The following is a 17,570-nucleotide window of genomic DNA, read 5'->3' as shown; positions in this document are numbered from 1 at the left end:
AAAAAACAGAGGACCACTCCAAGTGCGATTTCCCCCACTTCCTTGGGTCTTTCTAAGATCCCTCCGGCCCCCCACCTGTCTAGGCCCCGCTTACCGGAACCCAAGATGGGTCTGCGCCTTTATCAGCGTTGGCCCCTCCGTCGGGCTTTTCTGCTGGGCTGGTCTCGACCTCCTCGAGCGACAGGTTCCAAAAAAAAATTAGATCCCACCACTGCCACCAATTGTAATAGGTTGCTGGGCGTTGCTCAGCCTCTAGGGCTATCCGCCCTTCTCAGCAGCCTTTAGCATACAAGTCTTGTTCAATAAAGAAACAAACAAAAAAACACATCAGGATCAAATACAAACTTTTCCCTTTTATTGTTCTCTCATTCAGCTTGGGAGAACTCAGCCCAGGCTTCAGCCGCTGGTTCCCCTTTTCGGTTTCCTGGGGCGGAGCGGCTCCAAAAGAAAGAAACTCTAATTCAGTCCCACCCGGGCTTGTTATAACCCAGGCACCATACAGCCTGGGTTCAAAAAAAAACACCCAAAAACAAAACAGCTCAGGACACCTTGGTTTTTATAAATCCACAGTTCAGGTAACCAAGCTCTCAAAAACAGCACTATACTTGGCTCTTTAAATCCACAGTTCAGGTAGCCAAGCTCTCTCAGAATGGCAATATAACTTGGCTTTTTTTAATCCACAGTTCAGGTAGCCAAGCGCTCAAAACAGCACTATACCTTGGCTTTATAAATCCACAGTTCAGGTAACCAAGCTCTCAAAAACAGCAATATAACTTGGCTTTTTTTAATCCACAGTTCAGGTAGCCAAGCGCTCAAAACAGCACTATACCTTGGCTTTTCAAGTCCACAGTTCATCTGGCTTTGCGCGGGCTCAAAGCCTGGGGTCCCACCCGCTTGGTCAGACTTTTACTTACTCTTCTGACCTCCTCCCGCTTGACCCCTTTCCTTCTCTGGCCTGCTTAGCCAGGGACTGTCTTACTTCTGTGGCTTTCTCTGGGCCAGAGCTGATACATCCATGGGCTCCTCCAGGGTTTGCTCGGGTACTGTCAGCTCCATGGGCCAAGGCCCAAACTCCTCTTTCTCCTTCTCAGGAGCCCAGTCCATACTCTCCTCGCCCCACCCTCTTCCCAGCTGCTCCTCATTTTCCTCATTAACCCTTTCGGGCTTTTTCTCTTCTTTTTCCCACCTGTTCCACCTCTCTTTCCCCCAGGTTGGAGAATTAGTATTACTCCTTCTCCTGCAGCCCCCTTCTGGTGACTCTTGTGAATGCACCCTGGTTTGTCTCTCTTTTTCCCAAGGTGGCTGCTGGGATTTGTAGTTCTTGCCCCTAAGTTGTCTCTTGGGGAAAAGCGGCCGGTAAGGGAGAATCTCCTCTGTGGCTTTTTGGGGGTTGTAGGATCTGGTTCCCTGTGTTTCTCCCAGGTCCCTATGGTTTTCCACATTCCCTTTACACTATGTAATGCAAGGTTCCACGTTAGGAGTCACCAACCAAGAAAGGGATCTCGGCGTTGTTGTTGATAGTTACATATATAGTAGATGACGGCAGAAAAAGACCTGCATGGTCCATCCAGTCTGCCCAAGACAAACTCATATGTGTATACCTTACCTTGAATTTGTACCTGTCCTTTTCAGGGCACAGACCATATAAGTCTGCCCAGCAGTATTTCCCGCCTCCCAACCACCAGTCCCGCCTCCCATCACCGGCTCTGGTACAGACCGTATAAGTCTGCCCTCCCCTATCCTCGCCTCCCAACCACCACCCCCTCTTCCCCCCACCTGCTCCGCCACCCAATATGCTGAAACCCTCTGCTCAGTGTGCTGTGGGGGTAAGAAAGCAAACAGAATGCTAGGTATTATTAGGAAAGGAATGGAAAACAAAAATGAGGATGTTATAATGCCTTTGTATTGGTCCATGGTGCGACTGCACCTCGAATATTGTGTTCAATTCTGGTTACCGCATCTCAAAAAAGATATAGTGGAATTAGAAAAGGTACAGAGAAGGGCGACGAAAATGATAAAGGGAATGGGATGACTTCCTTATGAGGAAAGGATGAAGCATCTAGGGCTCTTCAGCTTGGAGAAAAGACGGCTGAGGGGAGATATGATAGAGGTCTATAAAATAATAAGTGGAGTGGAACGGGTGGAGGTGAATTGTTTGTTTACTCTTTCCAAAAATACTAGGACTAGGGGCCATGTGATGAAGCTACAAAGTAGTAAATTTAAAACGAATTGGAGAAAATGTTTCATCACTCAACGTGTAATTAAACTCTGAAATTCGTTGCCAGAGAATGTGGTAAAGGCGGTTAGGTTAGTGGGGTTTTAAAAAGGTCTGGACGGCTTCCTAAAGGAAAAGTCCATAGACCATTATTAAATTGATTGGGGAAAATCCACTGCTATTTGTGTGATAAGCAGCATAAAATGTATTGAACTTTTTCGGGATCTTGCCAGGTATTTGTGACCTGGCTTGGCCACTGTTGGAAACAGGATTCTGGGCTTGATGGACCTTTGGTCTGTCCCAGTGTGGCAATACTTATGTACTTATGCAGTGTCACATAGCCGGTTAAGGGCTGAATATCACACTTAACTGGCTATGCTTTAGCCAGTTCTGCAAACCCAGAAATTCAGTGCCGAAGCCTTGACATGGCTCAGCATTGAATTTCCAGCCATGCGCTGCTGGTTGCATATGGACCCCATAAGCCTTCCCTGTCTCTATTGTGTTACGACTCTGTTTAGATTCTTTCTTTGAAAGACTGAAAGAGTAATGCTATATCTTGGCACCCGGCACTGAGTGTGTTCGTATATTATAGAATAACACAATTCCATTTACACACATCAGAAATGCCAGTAATTGGTAGCTACATAGGTTCTAGGCACTCTTCTATAACTGATGCACCAAAGGGTAGAGCATGGGCAGGTCATGAAGTGATGTGCACATAAGTACATAAGTACATAAGCATCACCATGCTGGGACAGACCAAGGGTCCATCGAGCCCAGCACCCTGTCACCGACAGCAGCCAAAAGAACAAGCAGTTTGTCCCACCCATCCTAGACATACTGTATTCCCTCGTCCATTCAATAACATTCTATGGCTTTTTCCTCCAGGAAGCCGTCCAACCCTTTTTTGAAGTCCGCTAAGCTAACCGCCTTAACCACCTTTTCCGGCAGTGAATTCCAGAGTTTAACTACGCATTGAGTGAAGAAAAACTTCCTCCGATTCGTTTTAAATTTACTACACTGCAGCTTCATTGCATGCCCCCTTGTCCTAGTATTTTTGGAAAGCGTAAACAGACGCTCCACATCAACACGTTCTATTCCACTCATTATCTTATAGACCTCTATCATATCTCCCCTCAGACGCCTTTTCTCCAAGCTGAAGAGCCCCAGCCTCTTCAGCCTATCCTGATAGGGAAGCCGTCCCATCCCCCCACAAGTTATAGGATGCTATCAGTTGCATGCGTTGCATGGCACACTTAGGTCAATGGCTGAGGTAAGTTGGTGCACCTGTCATAAGAACGCACATCCATATTTCAGCGTGCCAATGCAGCTTAGGCATGACCTGAAGCCTCTTATAGAATTGACACTAAGAACGCACCGTAATGGCTCCTGCGTCTTGGTGCCCGGTTATAGAACTGGGCACCAAGAATGCCTAGTTGATTCCTGTGACCTCTCCAATTGCACATCATATTTTCTGAGGGTCTTGTTTAATTTTATGGTTTCTGCCATCACGCCGTGCTTTGGAAGGAGGTTGAATGAGAAATGATCTCTACATCACAGTGAAATGGAATTGCTTGGTCTCATTGACTGATGTGTTCTTTTTTTTCTCTACCATCTTCATGCTTAAACATCCTCCTCCCTACCCAACTCATCTTTCCTCCTACAAACTGCAGAGGGTAGCTGCATTGAGCCCTCGGACTGCCCCTGTTTCTGGGGAGGAATTCCCTTCCCACTGGGAGCCGTAGTGACACAGGACTGCAGAAACTGGTGAGCCTACTTCATACATACCCACTTGCTGATACTAGGATGTCTGGACTGCTGGAGTTTTCCTCTAGGGCTGTTGGGTGGGGAGATATGGGTCAACACAATGTTGTTTTTAGGACTGGGGATTCTATGCTGGCTTCATTCGGGGTGCTGGCTTTAAGGTTCAATAAAAAGAGGCACTGGAAGTCTGGCTGCCGACCTAAGGGCTCTCCTTACTTTCAGGACCCTGGTATTCTCCACATTCTCCACTCAGATTAGATACGCACAAATTTCTATATGGAACCTGACTCACACTCCCCCTTTCCCCGTGTCCCTCACCTAGCCTCTGATAACTGCCCAACTGGTACAAGTTTGAGAAGCTGCTTGAGGGACTTGCAGGCTTATTTTCGAAAGAGAACGGTGCCTATATTTCGATACAAATCGGGAGATGGGTGTCCTTCTCTCAGGGTCGCCCAAATTGGCATAATCAAAAGCTGATTTTGGGTGTCCTCAACTACTTTCCGTCGTGGGGACGACCAAAGTTCAAGGGGGCGTGTCGGAAGCATAGCGAAGGCGGGACTGGGGCGTGCCTAACACATGGGCAGCCTCGACTGATAATGGAAAAAAGAAGGGCATCCCTGACGAGCACTTGGGCGACTTTACTTGGTCCACTTTTTCTTACGACCAAGCCTCAAAAAGGTGCCCAAACTGACCAGATGACCACCGGAGGGAATCGGGGATGACCTCCCCTTACTCCCCCAGTGGTCACTAACCCCCTCCCATCCTAAAAAAAAACTTTTTAAATACTTTTTGCCAGCCTCTATGCCAGCCTCAAATGTCATACCCAGCTCCATGACAGCAGTATGCAGGCCCTTGGAGTAGTTTTAGTGGGTGCAGTGCACTTCAGGCAGGCGGACCCAGGCCCATCCCCTCCCATACCTGTTACACTTGTGGTGGTAAATGTGAGCCCTTCAAAACCCACCATAAACCCACTGTAGCCACATGTAGTTGCCCCCCTTCACCCCTTAGGGCTATGGTAGTGTTGTACAGTTGTGGGTAGTGGGTTTTGGGGGGGGCGGGTTGGGGGGCTCAGCACCCAAGGTAAGGGAGCTATGCACCTGGAAGCATTTTGTGAAGTCTACTGCAGTGCTCCCTAGGATGGCCGGTTGGTGTCCTGGCATGTGAGGGGGACCAGTGCACTACGAATGCTGGCTCCTCCACGACCAAATGGCTTGGATTTGGTCGTTTCTGAGATGGTCGTCCTCAGTTTCCATTATTGGCGAAAATCGGGGACGACCATCTCTAAGGTCGACCTAAATTTCGCGATTTGGGCATCCCCGACCGTATTATCAAAACGAAAGATGAACGCCCATCTTGTTTCAATAATAAGGGTTTCCCCGCCCCTTCGCCAGGACGTCCTCAGGAAAACTTGGGCGCCCCTTTCGATTATGCCCCTCTTGGAGAAGGAAAGTGGGAGTTGGGTTCTAATTGCGCACATCTACCTAAAGGGGATCATTTTATAGGGAGCCTGTATGACAGTGGTTTATATGCTCAAGTAGACTCTTATAAAATCACCCAGGTGTGTGTGTGTGTATGTGTATATACTCTTATTATCTGTGTTGTTCTTTACGATATGTAATCATTTACTATTTTACTATTACATTGTTTAATTGTATTATAATGAACTGTAGTTTTCTCTATGATCTTGTGTAAGCCACATTGAGCCTACTACTAGTGGGAAAATGTGGGGTATAAATGTGTTAAATAAATAACAGGGTGCCTCACAAAATAGACATGATGCCAAATGTTTTGGCATCATGTATGTTACTATCTAATTTATTACTCAGAAACCTTCATGTAATACCTTATTGTATTCCTCTCTACCATGTATGTATGCACAAGGTATCTATATTAATAAATCCCACCTTGAACGTTCTGAAGCTCACTCCAAGGCAGAGAAGCTCACTCCAAGGCACAGAAGCTCACTCCAAGGCAGAGAAGCACAAAAATCCTGTAGTCTTCATAGGCTAGGACCAGTCACCCTCACTCATAGACCCGCCCTCAGCCACGCCCCATCTAATATAATAAAACGCACCCTCAACGTTCTGAAGCCAACGTTCTGTGAAGCCTTGAAGCCTGAAGCCTTGAAGCCTTGAAGCCTGAAGCCTGAAGCCTTGAAGCCATCTGACGTCACTCCCAGGCTGAGGCTGAAGGGTTCGTGGATTCGTAGTGTGAAGCCTTCAAGCCAGCCAGCCGTCTCTGCCCCGCCCTCGCGACAAAACAAACAAATCCGGAAGCGAAACGTCAGGGAAGGAGGCGGCGCTCCCGACGTCCAGCCTTCCCTTCGCTGTGTTCCGCCTTCAAAACAAGGCGGAACACAGCGAAGGGAAAGCTAGACGTCGGGATCACCGCCTCCTTCCCTGACGCTTTGCTGCACGAACCGCCACGGAGGTAAAGTTAAAAAGAATAAAAAAAAAAAAAAAGGGATGCCTGGATGCGAAGGGGTGGGGGGGCATGGATGCGAAGGGGGGGGGCATGGATGCGAGGCATGGATGCGAAGGGGGGGGGAGAAGAGGGCGGGCCAGGCTGGGACATGGGAGAGAGAGTAGCATGGATGCGAGGGGGGGGGTCATGGAAGGGCGAGAGGGGACTTGCTGGAAAAGGATGAATGGAGGCGGCAGGGGACAGAGGAGCATGGATGGGTATGGATTAGGAGGGCAGGGCACAGGGAGAGAGGGGAATTACTGGAAATGGATGAATGGAGGGGGCAGGGGACAGAGGAGCATGGATGGGCATGGATTGGGAGGGCAGGACTCAGGGAGAGAGGGAAATTGCTGGATAGGGATGAATGGAGGGGACAAATGGGCTTGGATGGATATGGATTGCAGAGCAGGCCTCAGGCAGAGAGGGGAAATGCTGGATAGGGAAAAATGGAGGGGCCAGGTGACAGAGGAGCATGGATGGGCATGGATTGGAAGGGCAGGACTCAGGGAGAGGGGAATTGCTGGATAGGGATGAATGGAGGGGACAGATGGGCATGGATGGATATGGATTGCAGAGCAGGCCTCAGGCAGAGAGGGGAAATGCTGGATAGGGAAAAATGGAGGGGCCAGGTGACAGATGAGCATGGATGGGCATGGATTGGAAGGGCAGGACTCAGGGAGAGGGGAATTGCTGGATAGGGATGAATGGAGGGGACAGATGGGCATGGATGGATATGGATTGCAGAGCAGGCCTCAGGCAGAGAGGGGAAATGCTGGATAGGGAAAAATGGAGGGGCCAGGTGACAGAGGAGCATGGATGGGCATGGATTGGAAGGGCAGGACTCAGGGAGAGGGGAATTGCTGGATAGGGATGAATGGAGGGGACAGATGGGCATGGATGGATATGGATTGCAGAGCAGGCCTCAGGCAGAGAGGGGAAATGCTGGATAGGGAAAAATGGAGGGGCCAGGTGACAGATGAGCATGGATGGGCATGGATTGGAAGGGCAGGACTCAGGGAGAGGGGAATTGCTGGATAGGGATGAATGGAGGGGACAGATGGGCATGGATGGATATGGATTGCAGAGCAGGCCTCAGGCAGAGAGGGGAAATGCTGGATAGGGAAAAATGGAGGGGCCAGGTGACAGAGTAGCATGGATGGGCATGGATTGGAAGGGCAGGACTCAGGGAGAGGGGAATTGCTGCATAGGGATGAATGGAAGGGACAGATGGGCATGGATGGATATGGATTGCAGGTCAGGCCTCAGGCAGAGAGGGGAAATGCTGGATAGGGATGAATGGAGGGGGCAGGTGACAGACAAACATGGATGGCCATGGATTGGGAGGGCAGGGCTCAGGGACAGAGGGGAATTGCTGGAAAAGGATGAATGGAGGGGGCAGGGGACAGATGGCCATGGATTGGGAGGGCACGGCTCACACTCTCTCTCTCATATACAATGTCTTTCTGACTCTCACTCTCACACACTCTGTCTCACACTGTATCACATTCACTCTCTATGTGCCACACAGTCACTCACACACTCGCTTGGTCTCATACACTCACTCAAACAGAGAATCTGTGTCTCACACACACTCTCTCTCTCTCGCCCACACACACACACACACTCTCACTCACACTGTGTCTCACATACACACTTGCACACACTCTCATTCTCACACACACACTCTCTCACAAACACACTCACACCCAGACTCACGCTCTCTCTCACACAATCACACTTTCACTCTGACTCTCAAACAGTCACTCTCACATACACTCTCCCAAACATACACACTCCGAGGAAAACCTTGCTAGCGCCCGTTTCATTTGTGTCAGAAACGGGCCTTTTTTACTAGTATATATATATACCATGATTTGTTCCATTTATGATATGTTCCATGTATGTTCCATGGTATATTTCTTACTATGTATGCTCGCAGATTATTGCAATACCATTTGTAATTCTGTTACCCGGAAATGGCATCCGCCATTACGGCAAACGTAAGCCACATTGAGCCTGCAAATTGGTGGGAAAATGTGGGATACAAATGCTACAAATAAATAAATAAATAAATAAATGTAGACCCTGGAGTAGAAACTGTATTATTTATGACATTTGTATCCCACAATTATCCCAAATAAATTCAGGTTCAATGCGGCTCACATTAAAAGTAGTTCTTCACAAAAACTCTTTTCAAAATAAAGGTAGCAGGCAGTATTAAAATATCCCACATTGTTTGATGGAGTACAAAAAAATCCTCAGGGGGAAAAGGCCTCCGAACCCTGTCCTTCACTTCCATGTAACAGAAGAAAATAATGGTAGAATTACTTAGGGTGCTCTTACGTCACTGACATAATAAAAAACCCTGGGAAAAATTTGTTAAAACTCCAAACAGACTAGTTTTGGAGGATCTATCCAAACATATAGTTACAAAATCCAAAAGATATTCAAACTTAAGCTGTTACAAACACCACCTGTGGACAAAGGTTTGGCCAAAATTGCTGGGTCAAGGTGCCAATAGTATCTCAGCTTATTGTAGCGTCCTTTGATTGAAAGCTTCCAGTGATGCAAGAGCACATGCACACATAAGCATGCCTACATACACGTGCACATACATGGGTGCATACAAGTACACATACACCCACACACAATACACTCGTATACACGTACACACATTTTTTTTTACACATTTTTATTTTATTTGCTATACAGCAAATCATTAATAACATCTATCTGTTTACAATCTAAATAAATATGATCAAGGGTAAGAAGCAGAGATAGAAACATAAAGATCCTATGTTACTGTCACAAAACACCTAGTCACCCATCTGGGGTTACCCCACGGCCATTTAGAGGGTCTATCCCCAGCACAGCTCAGGTTCACCTGCACCTGTCACTTCTGCTCTACAATAGTACCCTCCTCCCACTGAATAGGTCACAACCGCTTCTGGATGAGTCTCCTGCTTTCCAATTATCCCCAGTGATTTCTAGGTTACTGGAGCCACACTCCCAATGGTCCCACAGTTCCCAGACAGCACTCACGGACCCAACACATAAACCACCAGGATTCTTTATCAGTCCAGACAGGCAGAGTCAACAAACTAAACAGGTTTATTGTCACACTGGAACAATGAACAAAAAAAAGTGCAATCAGCAAGCAATAACAGGTAACTGAATTATGGATCAATTCTAACACTAACTAAACATCTGTATACTGTCTAAACAGTACCTGGGAAGGTCAGGGCATATAATTCATAGAGCCTCAGCAAAGAGATCTGTCTCTCTTTCCTCCTGGGCTAAGACTGAAGCAACAGCCAGCACTACTGGGCAATTTTTCAAACTCCAGGCCAATCAGAGCCCAGTCAACAAGTTTTAAAAGTATACTGCTGCTTGTGTTAAAGAAAAAGAACATTCAGTTCCCTATAACAGCTTTACAGCAAAGAAACAGCACCTGCTGGTCAAATAGGAGAAATACACTTCAGGACATAATTAAAACAGGAAAATATCTAATACATTTTACAGGTTTAAAACACACTGTTTCTTCACAGTTACAATTTACAATTTATAAGGGAAAGGGGAAATAGGTTGGAAATAAAGTAGCTCAAATAACTCAGAAGGATGTTAGGTTGTGCTGAAGAATTCGAAGAGACATATGGTGGAAGTCACATCGGGACAGTCTGGTGTGTATCTGTTGGTCATTATCATTAATACACACACACACACACACACACACACACACACACACACACACACACACACACACACACACACACACACACACACACACAATATTAACCTGCCTCAAAGCAGATATAGATCTGTACACCTACTTTCTGAGGTGTAATTTGTTTGAGACATATAGCAGTATCATAAGCACCTCTATGCCTTGACACCGTGGGTACCCAGCTCTGATAGCGAGATGTACAAGGTAAACATGGGAGCGCATGGATACAATGAATAATTAACAGAAGTCAGTGGAAAGGTGCTCCTTGCCTCTAAGAGCATGAAGGACAATCCTATAGAGGGCACCTGGAAGGAGCCTATTCTATGAAGGAATGTAGGCGTCTACTTCCCTATATAGAACACTAGCCTAACTGGGTAGATATGTGCCTAACATTTAGGCGTGAGCACTCTCGCCAACCCTCGAGCTGCTGTAACGGGGAGGGTGGTGGGGGACCTAAATGCTGAAGATACACACGTACTTTACAGTCTTCTCTGAATTATGCGTGTAAACATGCATCCCTCTCGTGCAGTGCCCATGTGCATTTCCACCATGCAAATACGCGCTATGCATGATAGACACATATTTACAGATTAGAGCTTAGGCAGGTTTTTGGCAGATTCATGTGCGCACAGACATAGGTATATGCAAGTATTCTAAACATTTACTTGCATAAATGTGAATGGCTGCCTTATAGAATTGTCTCATACCGTCTTAATAGGAAGAAAGCAGATGCTAGAATGGTAGGTCCCAAAGGAGGGGGTAGTTTAGAGCTAAAGGCCTTATATTGAGCAAATACTGAGCTCCCAATTCATGCTCCTAAGTTTACTAGCTTGTACTAAAGCTTAGCGCACACTAATGGACATTAACATGTGCTTAAGTGCCACATGGCCCATGGGCATAAACTAGGGTGAACAGTATTTAGTGTATGCTAAGATTTAGTAAAAGGTCCCCTTAACTTCCTAAATTGGTGCCCTATTTTCATCCAAATTTAGGAGCATAACTTCTCAGCTGAAAATTCACCTTAATATAGGTGCTTACAAGTTATGCTCATAAATTTAGGTCGACCATTAATTTGGTTAGAGTTATGAACCTAGTGCTGAAAATGAACGCTAAGCTCTAACTTCTTTTCCCCACCCTAAATCCGCCCTGTTGCCTTCCACTTATTATGCTCCTAAATTTAAAAGTTTATTGAAATTTTGAGTAAAGGTTTATGCACTCGGCCCTAATAAATTCTCAGTGATGCCAATTTATGAGCATAACTCTCAAAAGTTAGGAGCATAAATCCTTCCAATACCGGGCCCTAAATCAGTTCTTTTCTATCTTTTTGTGGCTGTGACCCCGTGATTGCATCCAAATAAAATTGTGTGACCTCCCTAGAGGTACAGAATAATGATGCACCTATGGAGAGTCCACCAGGGTCACGACTCCAAATGTGGGTTTTATGACCGATTTGGGTCCTGACCCACAGTTTGGGAAGCTCTGCCCTAAATATTCTCCTACAGAGAGGAATTTATATGGAAGAAAAGAGGGAAGCTGCTTAATGTTTTGGAGACACAGTAGCTTTAAGTGTTGGAAACGACCATTTCTACATTTTTGTCCTACAGCACCTGTGAGGCTGGGCTCTGGCAGTGCACTGCAGACCCTTGCAGCTTGCCACCCCGTTGCCAGGATAACGAGTTCCAGTGCCACACCTCAGAACGCTGCATCCCCGGCGCCTGGGTCTGCGATAACGAGGATGACTGTGGGGATGGCTCGGATGAGTTCTGCGTGCTCACCTGCGCTCCCCACGAGTACCAGTGTGCCAATGGGCAGTGTGTTCCTTGGGGCTACCGATGTGATGGCACCACAGACTGCGTGGACCGCTCGGATGAGTGGGGCTGCCCTACCCTGGCCTGCATGACTGAGGAGTTTCGCTGTGACAATGGACGCTGTATCCCACGTGCACATGTCTGTGATGGGGACCTGGACTGTGGCTTTGCCGATGATTCCGATGAAGCTGGTAAGTGGAACTGTCTAGGCTTCTAGAAGGGACAAGGAGGCCAGTTGTGGTCTTCACAGCTGGCAGGGACTAGAAATGATTTCAAGGTGTTTTTGTAAATGCTTATATATTGCTAAACAGATTATTTCTCTACCTTAACAAACAAGGCAAGCCTTTAATGTAAGAGTGAGCTCAGGTCCAGGCTGAGGTCAGGAACCAGGAAGTCAAGACAAGAAAGGATGTAGGAAGAATCAAGGAACAATTGTGGACCCAAATGCTCAGAACTTAATGCTGGTGTTAGAGCTGATTAGCTCTGAACTAGCTCCAGTACTAATCTGCGCAGAACATTCAGAGGGCTTTAACATATGTAACCCGGGTCCACCTCTGACCAGCTCACTCTCACCAACAAAACCCAGGCCACAAACGTTTCTCTTTTTATATCACTCTCACAGTGTCAGGTTTCAATCACATGAGCTTGGACGCAAGCCGGGACCAGACTTACTTCAGTAGGCCATGGGATATTAAGTTGGGCTTTATTCATTGTATCCTCACCAGTCCTGGAGTCAGCTCGTCACTCACTCTCTCGTTCTCTCAAAAACGATACGCAGCATACCCAAGGGTTATCTTTTATGCAAAACATTTGCTAACTTCTGCAACAGCAGAAAATCCAAACTTCAAACTCATTATGTACAGTCAGCATTTGCTTTAAGAGGTTCTCGTTCCAATCCAGCCAAGACCATTTGATACAGTCTCTTTTCCACTATTTCAACAACTTCAGATGGCAACTCGAGATATGTACAAAATATACACTCCTCTTGTCCAATACCCATCCCTTTGGGCTTTATAATCCAAGACTGTTCCCGATGTCTCTTATCACAATCCACTTCCCTCAGGATCAGACCTCCCTGTCTGCCCTCCTTCCAGTGTAGTAGCTCTCAGGGTTACACCCTGGCCTTGAACAGGCTTCCCCCATTCTAACTCCTGCTCTCAGGCTGGGTTCCCCTTACCCACCTGGAGCTCTTTCACCATCACAGTTACTGCTTTTAGGGCAGGGACTTCTCTTTATTTCAGTTTTTTCTGCCTTTCCAGAATACCATCTCTCCTCCTAGGGTCCTGGCGGGGGTGAAGGCAACCAAAGACCATGAGCTTAAACAACAGGAACTTTTATTAACTTCAAACTCCTCATTTAACAAACCCACTTTCTCTCTGCAAGTTATGTTGCAACACACTCCCCTTGGGCTGGGCTTCCCTGTCATCCATGGATGTCCCACATTCTCCCCAACAACACTTACACTCTGCCCCCAGTAAATAAAAGTTGACTTTCCTGGTTCCATCACAGGAATCATCTTCCCTTGTCCTCAAGGGCCAACTTTATTACTCCCCTCATCCCTAAGGGTCACCAACCATTTAATAGCATCAAACATTTTGCAGAACATAATTTCCATTCTCCGAGGACAAGCAGGCTGCTTGTTCTCACAATTGGGTCGATGTCTGCGGCGGCCCAAGAAACCGGCAAAAATTTTGCAAGCAAAATAAAAATCTCTAGAGAACGCTGCGGCGCACAGGCAGAGCGCACCGCACATGCGTGAATGGCTTCCCACCCGCGTGTCACGAGCGTATCATCCTCAGTTCCTTTTTTTCTGTGACCGAGGTGACACTGAGTTTTTCGCTGCGTTACCTTCGGCCCAGGAGATCTTAGCTTTATGCTTCCTCTTTTGCTTCTTCATTTTCATTTTTGTTTAGTTTTTCACAAAATTAAAAAAAAAAAAAAGTTTTTTCTTAGTCCCTTATTTCCTTACTTTTCTCACCGAGTTTAAGTTTTCTTTCTTTTCGTTGCGGCCGTTTTAGGTTTATTTTTCCCTTTTTGATTGGCATAATCGCGTCCTCATTCTGCCCTCTGGTGCTATAGTTCTCAAATCTGACCAGGAAGAACACCAGCCAGTCAGGTTTCCTGGATATCTACAATACATATACATGAGATAGATTTGCATACAATGCCTATGTCACATGCAAATTTGTCTCATGAATATTCACTGTGGGTGTCCTGAAAACCTGGCTGGCTAGTGTTCTCTCAGGCCAAGTGTGAGAACCACTGCTGTAAAGACATTCATATACCTCAAAATATAAATACATAATGTATATGCAGCAAATGTTTTTAGTGGAAAGGAAGTTCTAGAAAATGAGGTCATAATGTGAGGAACAAAGGAGGTATAGTCACAAGTAACAGAAAATATCTATATTTATAAAAGGCACCACTGAAGCCTCCAGCCGGAAGTGTGAAGCGCCAGAGATATCCGGTTTCCCCATGAGTGAAGGAAAACAGCACAGCAGGAAATCCCAGGAAACAGTGAAGGACTCAGAGGGGGGAGGGGAGAGAGATGCCCTCACTCTCTCTGTAACAAAAACACAGAACAGCAGGAAACAACACTGAAGGACTGGACTCGGAGGGGGGAGGGGGGAGAGGGGAGGGAGAGAGGGCAGAGGGCAGGGACACACACTCCCACATGCACACTCTGAAGAAAACCTTGCTAGCCCCCCCCCCCCCCCCCCCCCCGTTTCATTGCATCAGAAACGGGTTTTTTTTTTACTAGTTTCTTCATAAAAAAGGTGGTGAATGTATGGAACAGCCTCACCAGTGAAGTGGTGAAAGCTGAAATAGTAACAGAACTAGGAAGAGTCAGGAATAATCACGGAAAATCCTAAGTTGCAAAGACACAAATGCTAGATTCTATATATATGATGCCTAAAAAAATCAGTGCCGAAAAAAATACGCCTAAGCGCATTCTATAAACTACACTTAAAGTTAGGCGTGGTTTATAGAATACACCTAGTGCCCATCCCTGCCATTAAATATAGTCACGGACATTTATGCCAAGTAAAACTTGGTGTAAATTCCTACGCCTAACTTAGGTGCGGAAACGGGTGTATCCTTAACACTGCATATAAATTTTAGGAACACCCATGACCCGACCATGCTCCGCCCATGGTCACACCCCCTTTTGAGATCCACGTGGTAGAATTTATGTGCACTACTTTATAGAATACTTTTTAGCAAGTAGTGCGCAAAAATTCTAATTATAAACAATTAATTCTGTTAATTGTTTGTTAGGGTCCAATTTTCAGCGCTGATTGGCTCGTTAATCAAGTTATGTGCATAATTTGGCTGTGCAGCCAGAATTGCGCACATAACTCTAGATGCCATGTATAGAATTTACTGGAAAGTGGGAAAACTAATTGCACTAGGCAGTACATTTGACAGACTAGATGAGCCACATGGGCCTTTTCTCTCATCTACTTCTGTGCTCCTCTGCCTCTCTGATGCCCCCTGCAGGGTGCAGGCCAGATTGCAGCAGCTCAGAGTTCCGATGCTCCACTGGGAAGTGTGTGGCGTACGTTCACCGCTGTGATGGACATGACGACTGCGGGGATTTTAGCGACGAGAGGAACTGTGTGTGCAGCTCTGGGCAGTTCCAGTGTCCTGAGTCACTGTGCCTGCGGAAGGAACAGGTGTGCGATGGAACCTGGGACTGTGCCCTCGGGACAGATGAATTACTTTGTCCAGGTAACAGCCTGCCTCACTTTATCTTCTTGCTAATTAAGAGAGTCCCATTTGTCAGCTACAAGCAGGAATGAGTCAATCCAATCCATGTATTCTTAGTGCTTATGTCTCAGATATACCGCTGTGAAACCTGATATTCTATGGGTCACATTGATAGGAAAAGAGATATCCAAGTTGGAATATTCAGCATTTTACAAAAGGTTCACGGAATGTGGAGCATTTTGTAAAATACCTATAAGGATGTAGGAAAAAGCCATGCATTTAGTGATGTGGAGTGGGAGCAGCCATTTGACAAAGAAACACATTCAAAAGAGTGACTTCACTTGGGGTTTTGAATGCGTAAGTAGAGGCATATACACATGTAAGTACTGGATTTCATGAGACTGGACATCCAAGGAGAGCCAAGCTCCAAACCTCTAAGCAGTCGATATTCAGCCTGCAGTGGTCAGTGTTTTTTAAAATGCTGAGTGCCACATACAGTATTAGCCCCAGATATTAAATGTCGGGCCCTGTCTGCATATCGGCATTGAATTTCCAGGGCTAATTGAAACTGCACTGCCACCAGAGTTTATGTAGATCTTGGCCAATATACCCCCCCCCCCCCCGGTCTCAATCCTGCCTTCCTCCTGCCATGCCTGAAGACAGATGCAGCCCTGGCCTGATCACCCCCCAGTCCAAATACCCCCTCTCTCCCACCCCTGAATACAGATGCAGCCCTAGCCTGATCAACCCCCTCCCATCCCAATTTCCTGTCCTTCCACCCCCCCCTCCCAAGACAGATGCAACTGTGGCCCAATCTTCCCTCCCTCCTGCTCCTCAAAGACTCCGTCATCCCCACCCCCGTAGGCCCCCTGGGCCTTCCTTGAATGTCCCTGGTGGTCTAGGGAGGGTTGTATGAGCAGGAGTGATGTCCACATGTTACTGCTCATTGCAGGTCCAGCTTCAAAATAGCTCCCACAACCAGTAGCGGCTGCCTATCGTGCCCGATTAAATCACTTTGAATATTGGGCGGTAAGTTTTCTGCTTTATGGAGTGAATTTAATCAGAGTTAATCAAGTTGCCCTCTTAGTCACTCCTCAGTAGTCTAAGTCCAAATATGCCATTGCATTATACATGACTCAGAGCAGGTGTCAGTTTTTAAAAATTATACATATATCCCCTTTTTCTATAAAAGTCACCAAAAATTGTATGTGCAAATTTGACGCGTGCCTAATTTGCGCACGCAGTTTAATTGAATTACAAGCCAATTAGCACCAGTAATTGGCTTAAGCAATTATTGACATTGACTGAAATCGATTAACATGTATGTGCACAAATTTAGGCATGTGATCCACACTTACGTTTTACACGCATCCTGGAAAAGGGGGTGTGGCAAAGTGAGTGTCATGGGAGTGAATTCCAGTTACGCATGCAATTTTATGTTTATGTTTGTCAGAAAATGCCTAGCACCCACCTAGGGCTAACCCTGTGGCCACCTAAAGAGTCCAACCCAGCACTGCCCAGGCCCACCTGCGCATGTCCACCTGCGCATGTCCACCTGTGCATGTCCACCTGCTCAGGCCCACCTAGCACCCTCCAGACACAGCAGAGGGTCCCGCTTGCCTCTGGGTAAGTCTCCCACCTGAAAGTTAATTCCCCAGTGGTTTCTAAGGACTCTGGACTCACAATCCCAGGGGTCCCACAGTTTCTAGAAGACACCCACAGACCAAGAACACACATTACCAGGATTCTGAGTCAGTCAAGGACAACAGAGCTTATAAACTAATAGGTTTATTATCATAAAAAGGTAGAACAGTGAACGGTGAAAATGTGTAAACAGCAAACAATAACAGGAATCAACATTAAAACTAACTAAACAGTTTCTTAC

The 17,570-nt window shown here is 46.5% G+C and overlaps 1 protein-coding gene across 1 annotated transcript in view; it reads left to right on the top strand.

Moving 5' to 3' along the window:
- The window catches only part of LOC115465678 (SCO-spondin-like), a 537,587-nt gene that overhangs the window by 145,201 nt on the left and 374,816 nt on the right, over positions 1-17,570 (top strand). The window contains exons 26-28 of the mRNA XM_030196374.1: positions 3,889-3,982; positions 11,771-12,165; positions 15,476-15,706. Coding sequence (XP_030052234.1) covers positions 3,889-3,982; positions 11,771-12,165; positions 15,476-15,706 — 720 coding nt within the window. The remainder of the gene's footprint in view (positions 1-3,888; positions 3,983-11,770; positions 12,166-15,475; positions 15,707-17,570) is intronic.

The sequence above is a fragment of the Microcaecilia unicolor genome, chromosome 1, assembly GCF_901765095.1.
Source record: "Microcaecilia unicolor chromosome 1, aMicUni1.1, whole genome shotgun sequence".
Lineage (NCBI taxonomy): Eukaryota > Metazoa > Chordata > Amphibia > Gymnophiona > Siphonopidae > Microcaecilia > Microcaecilia unicolor.
This window is presented reverse-complemented; position numbering and strand designations above follow the sequence as displayed.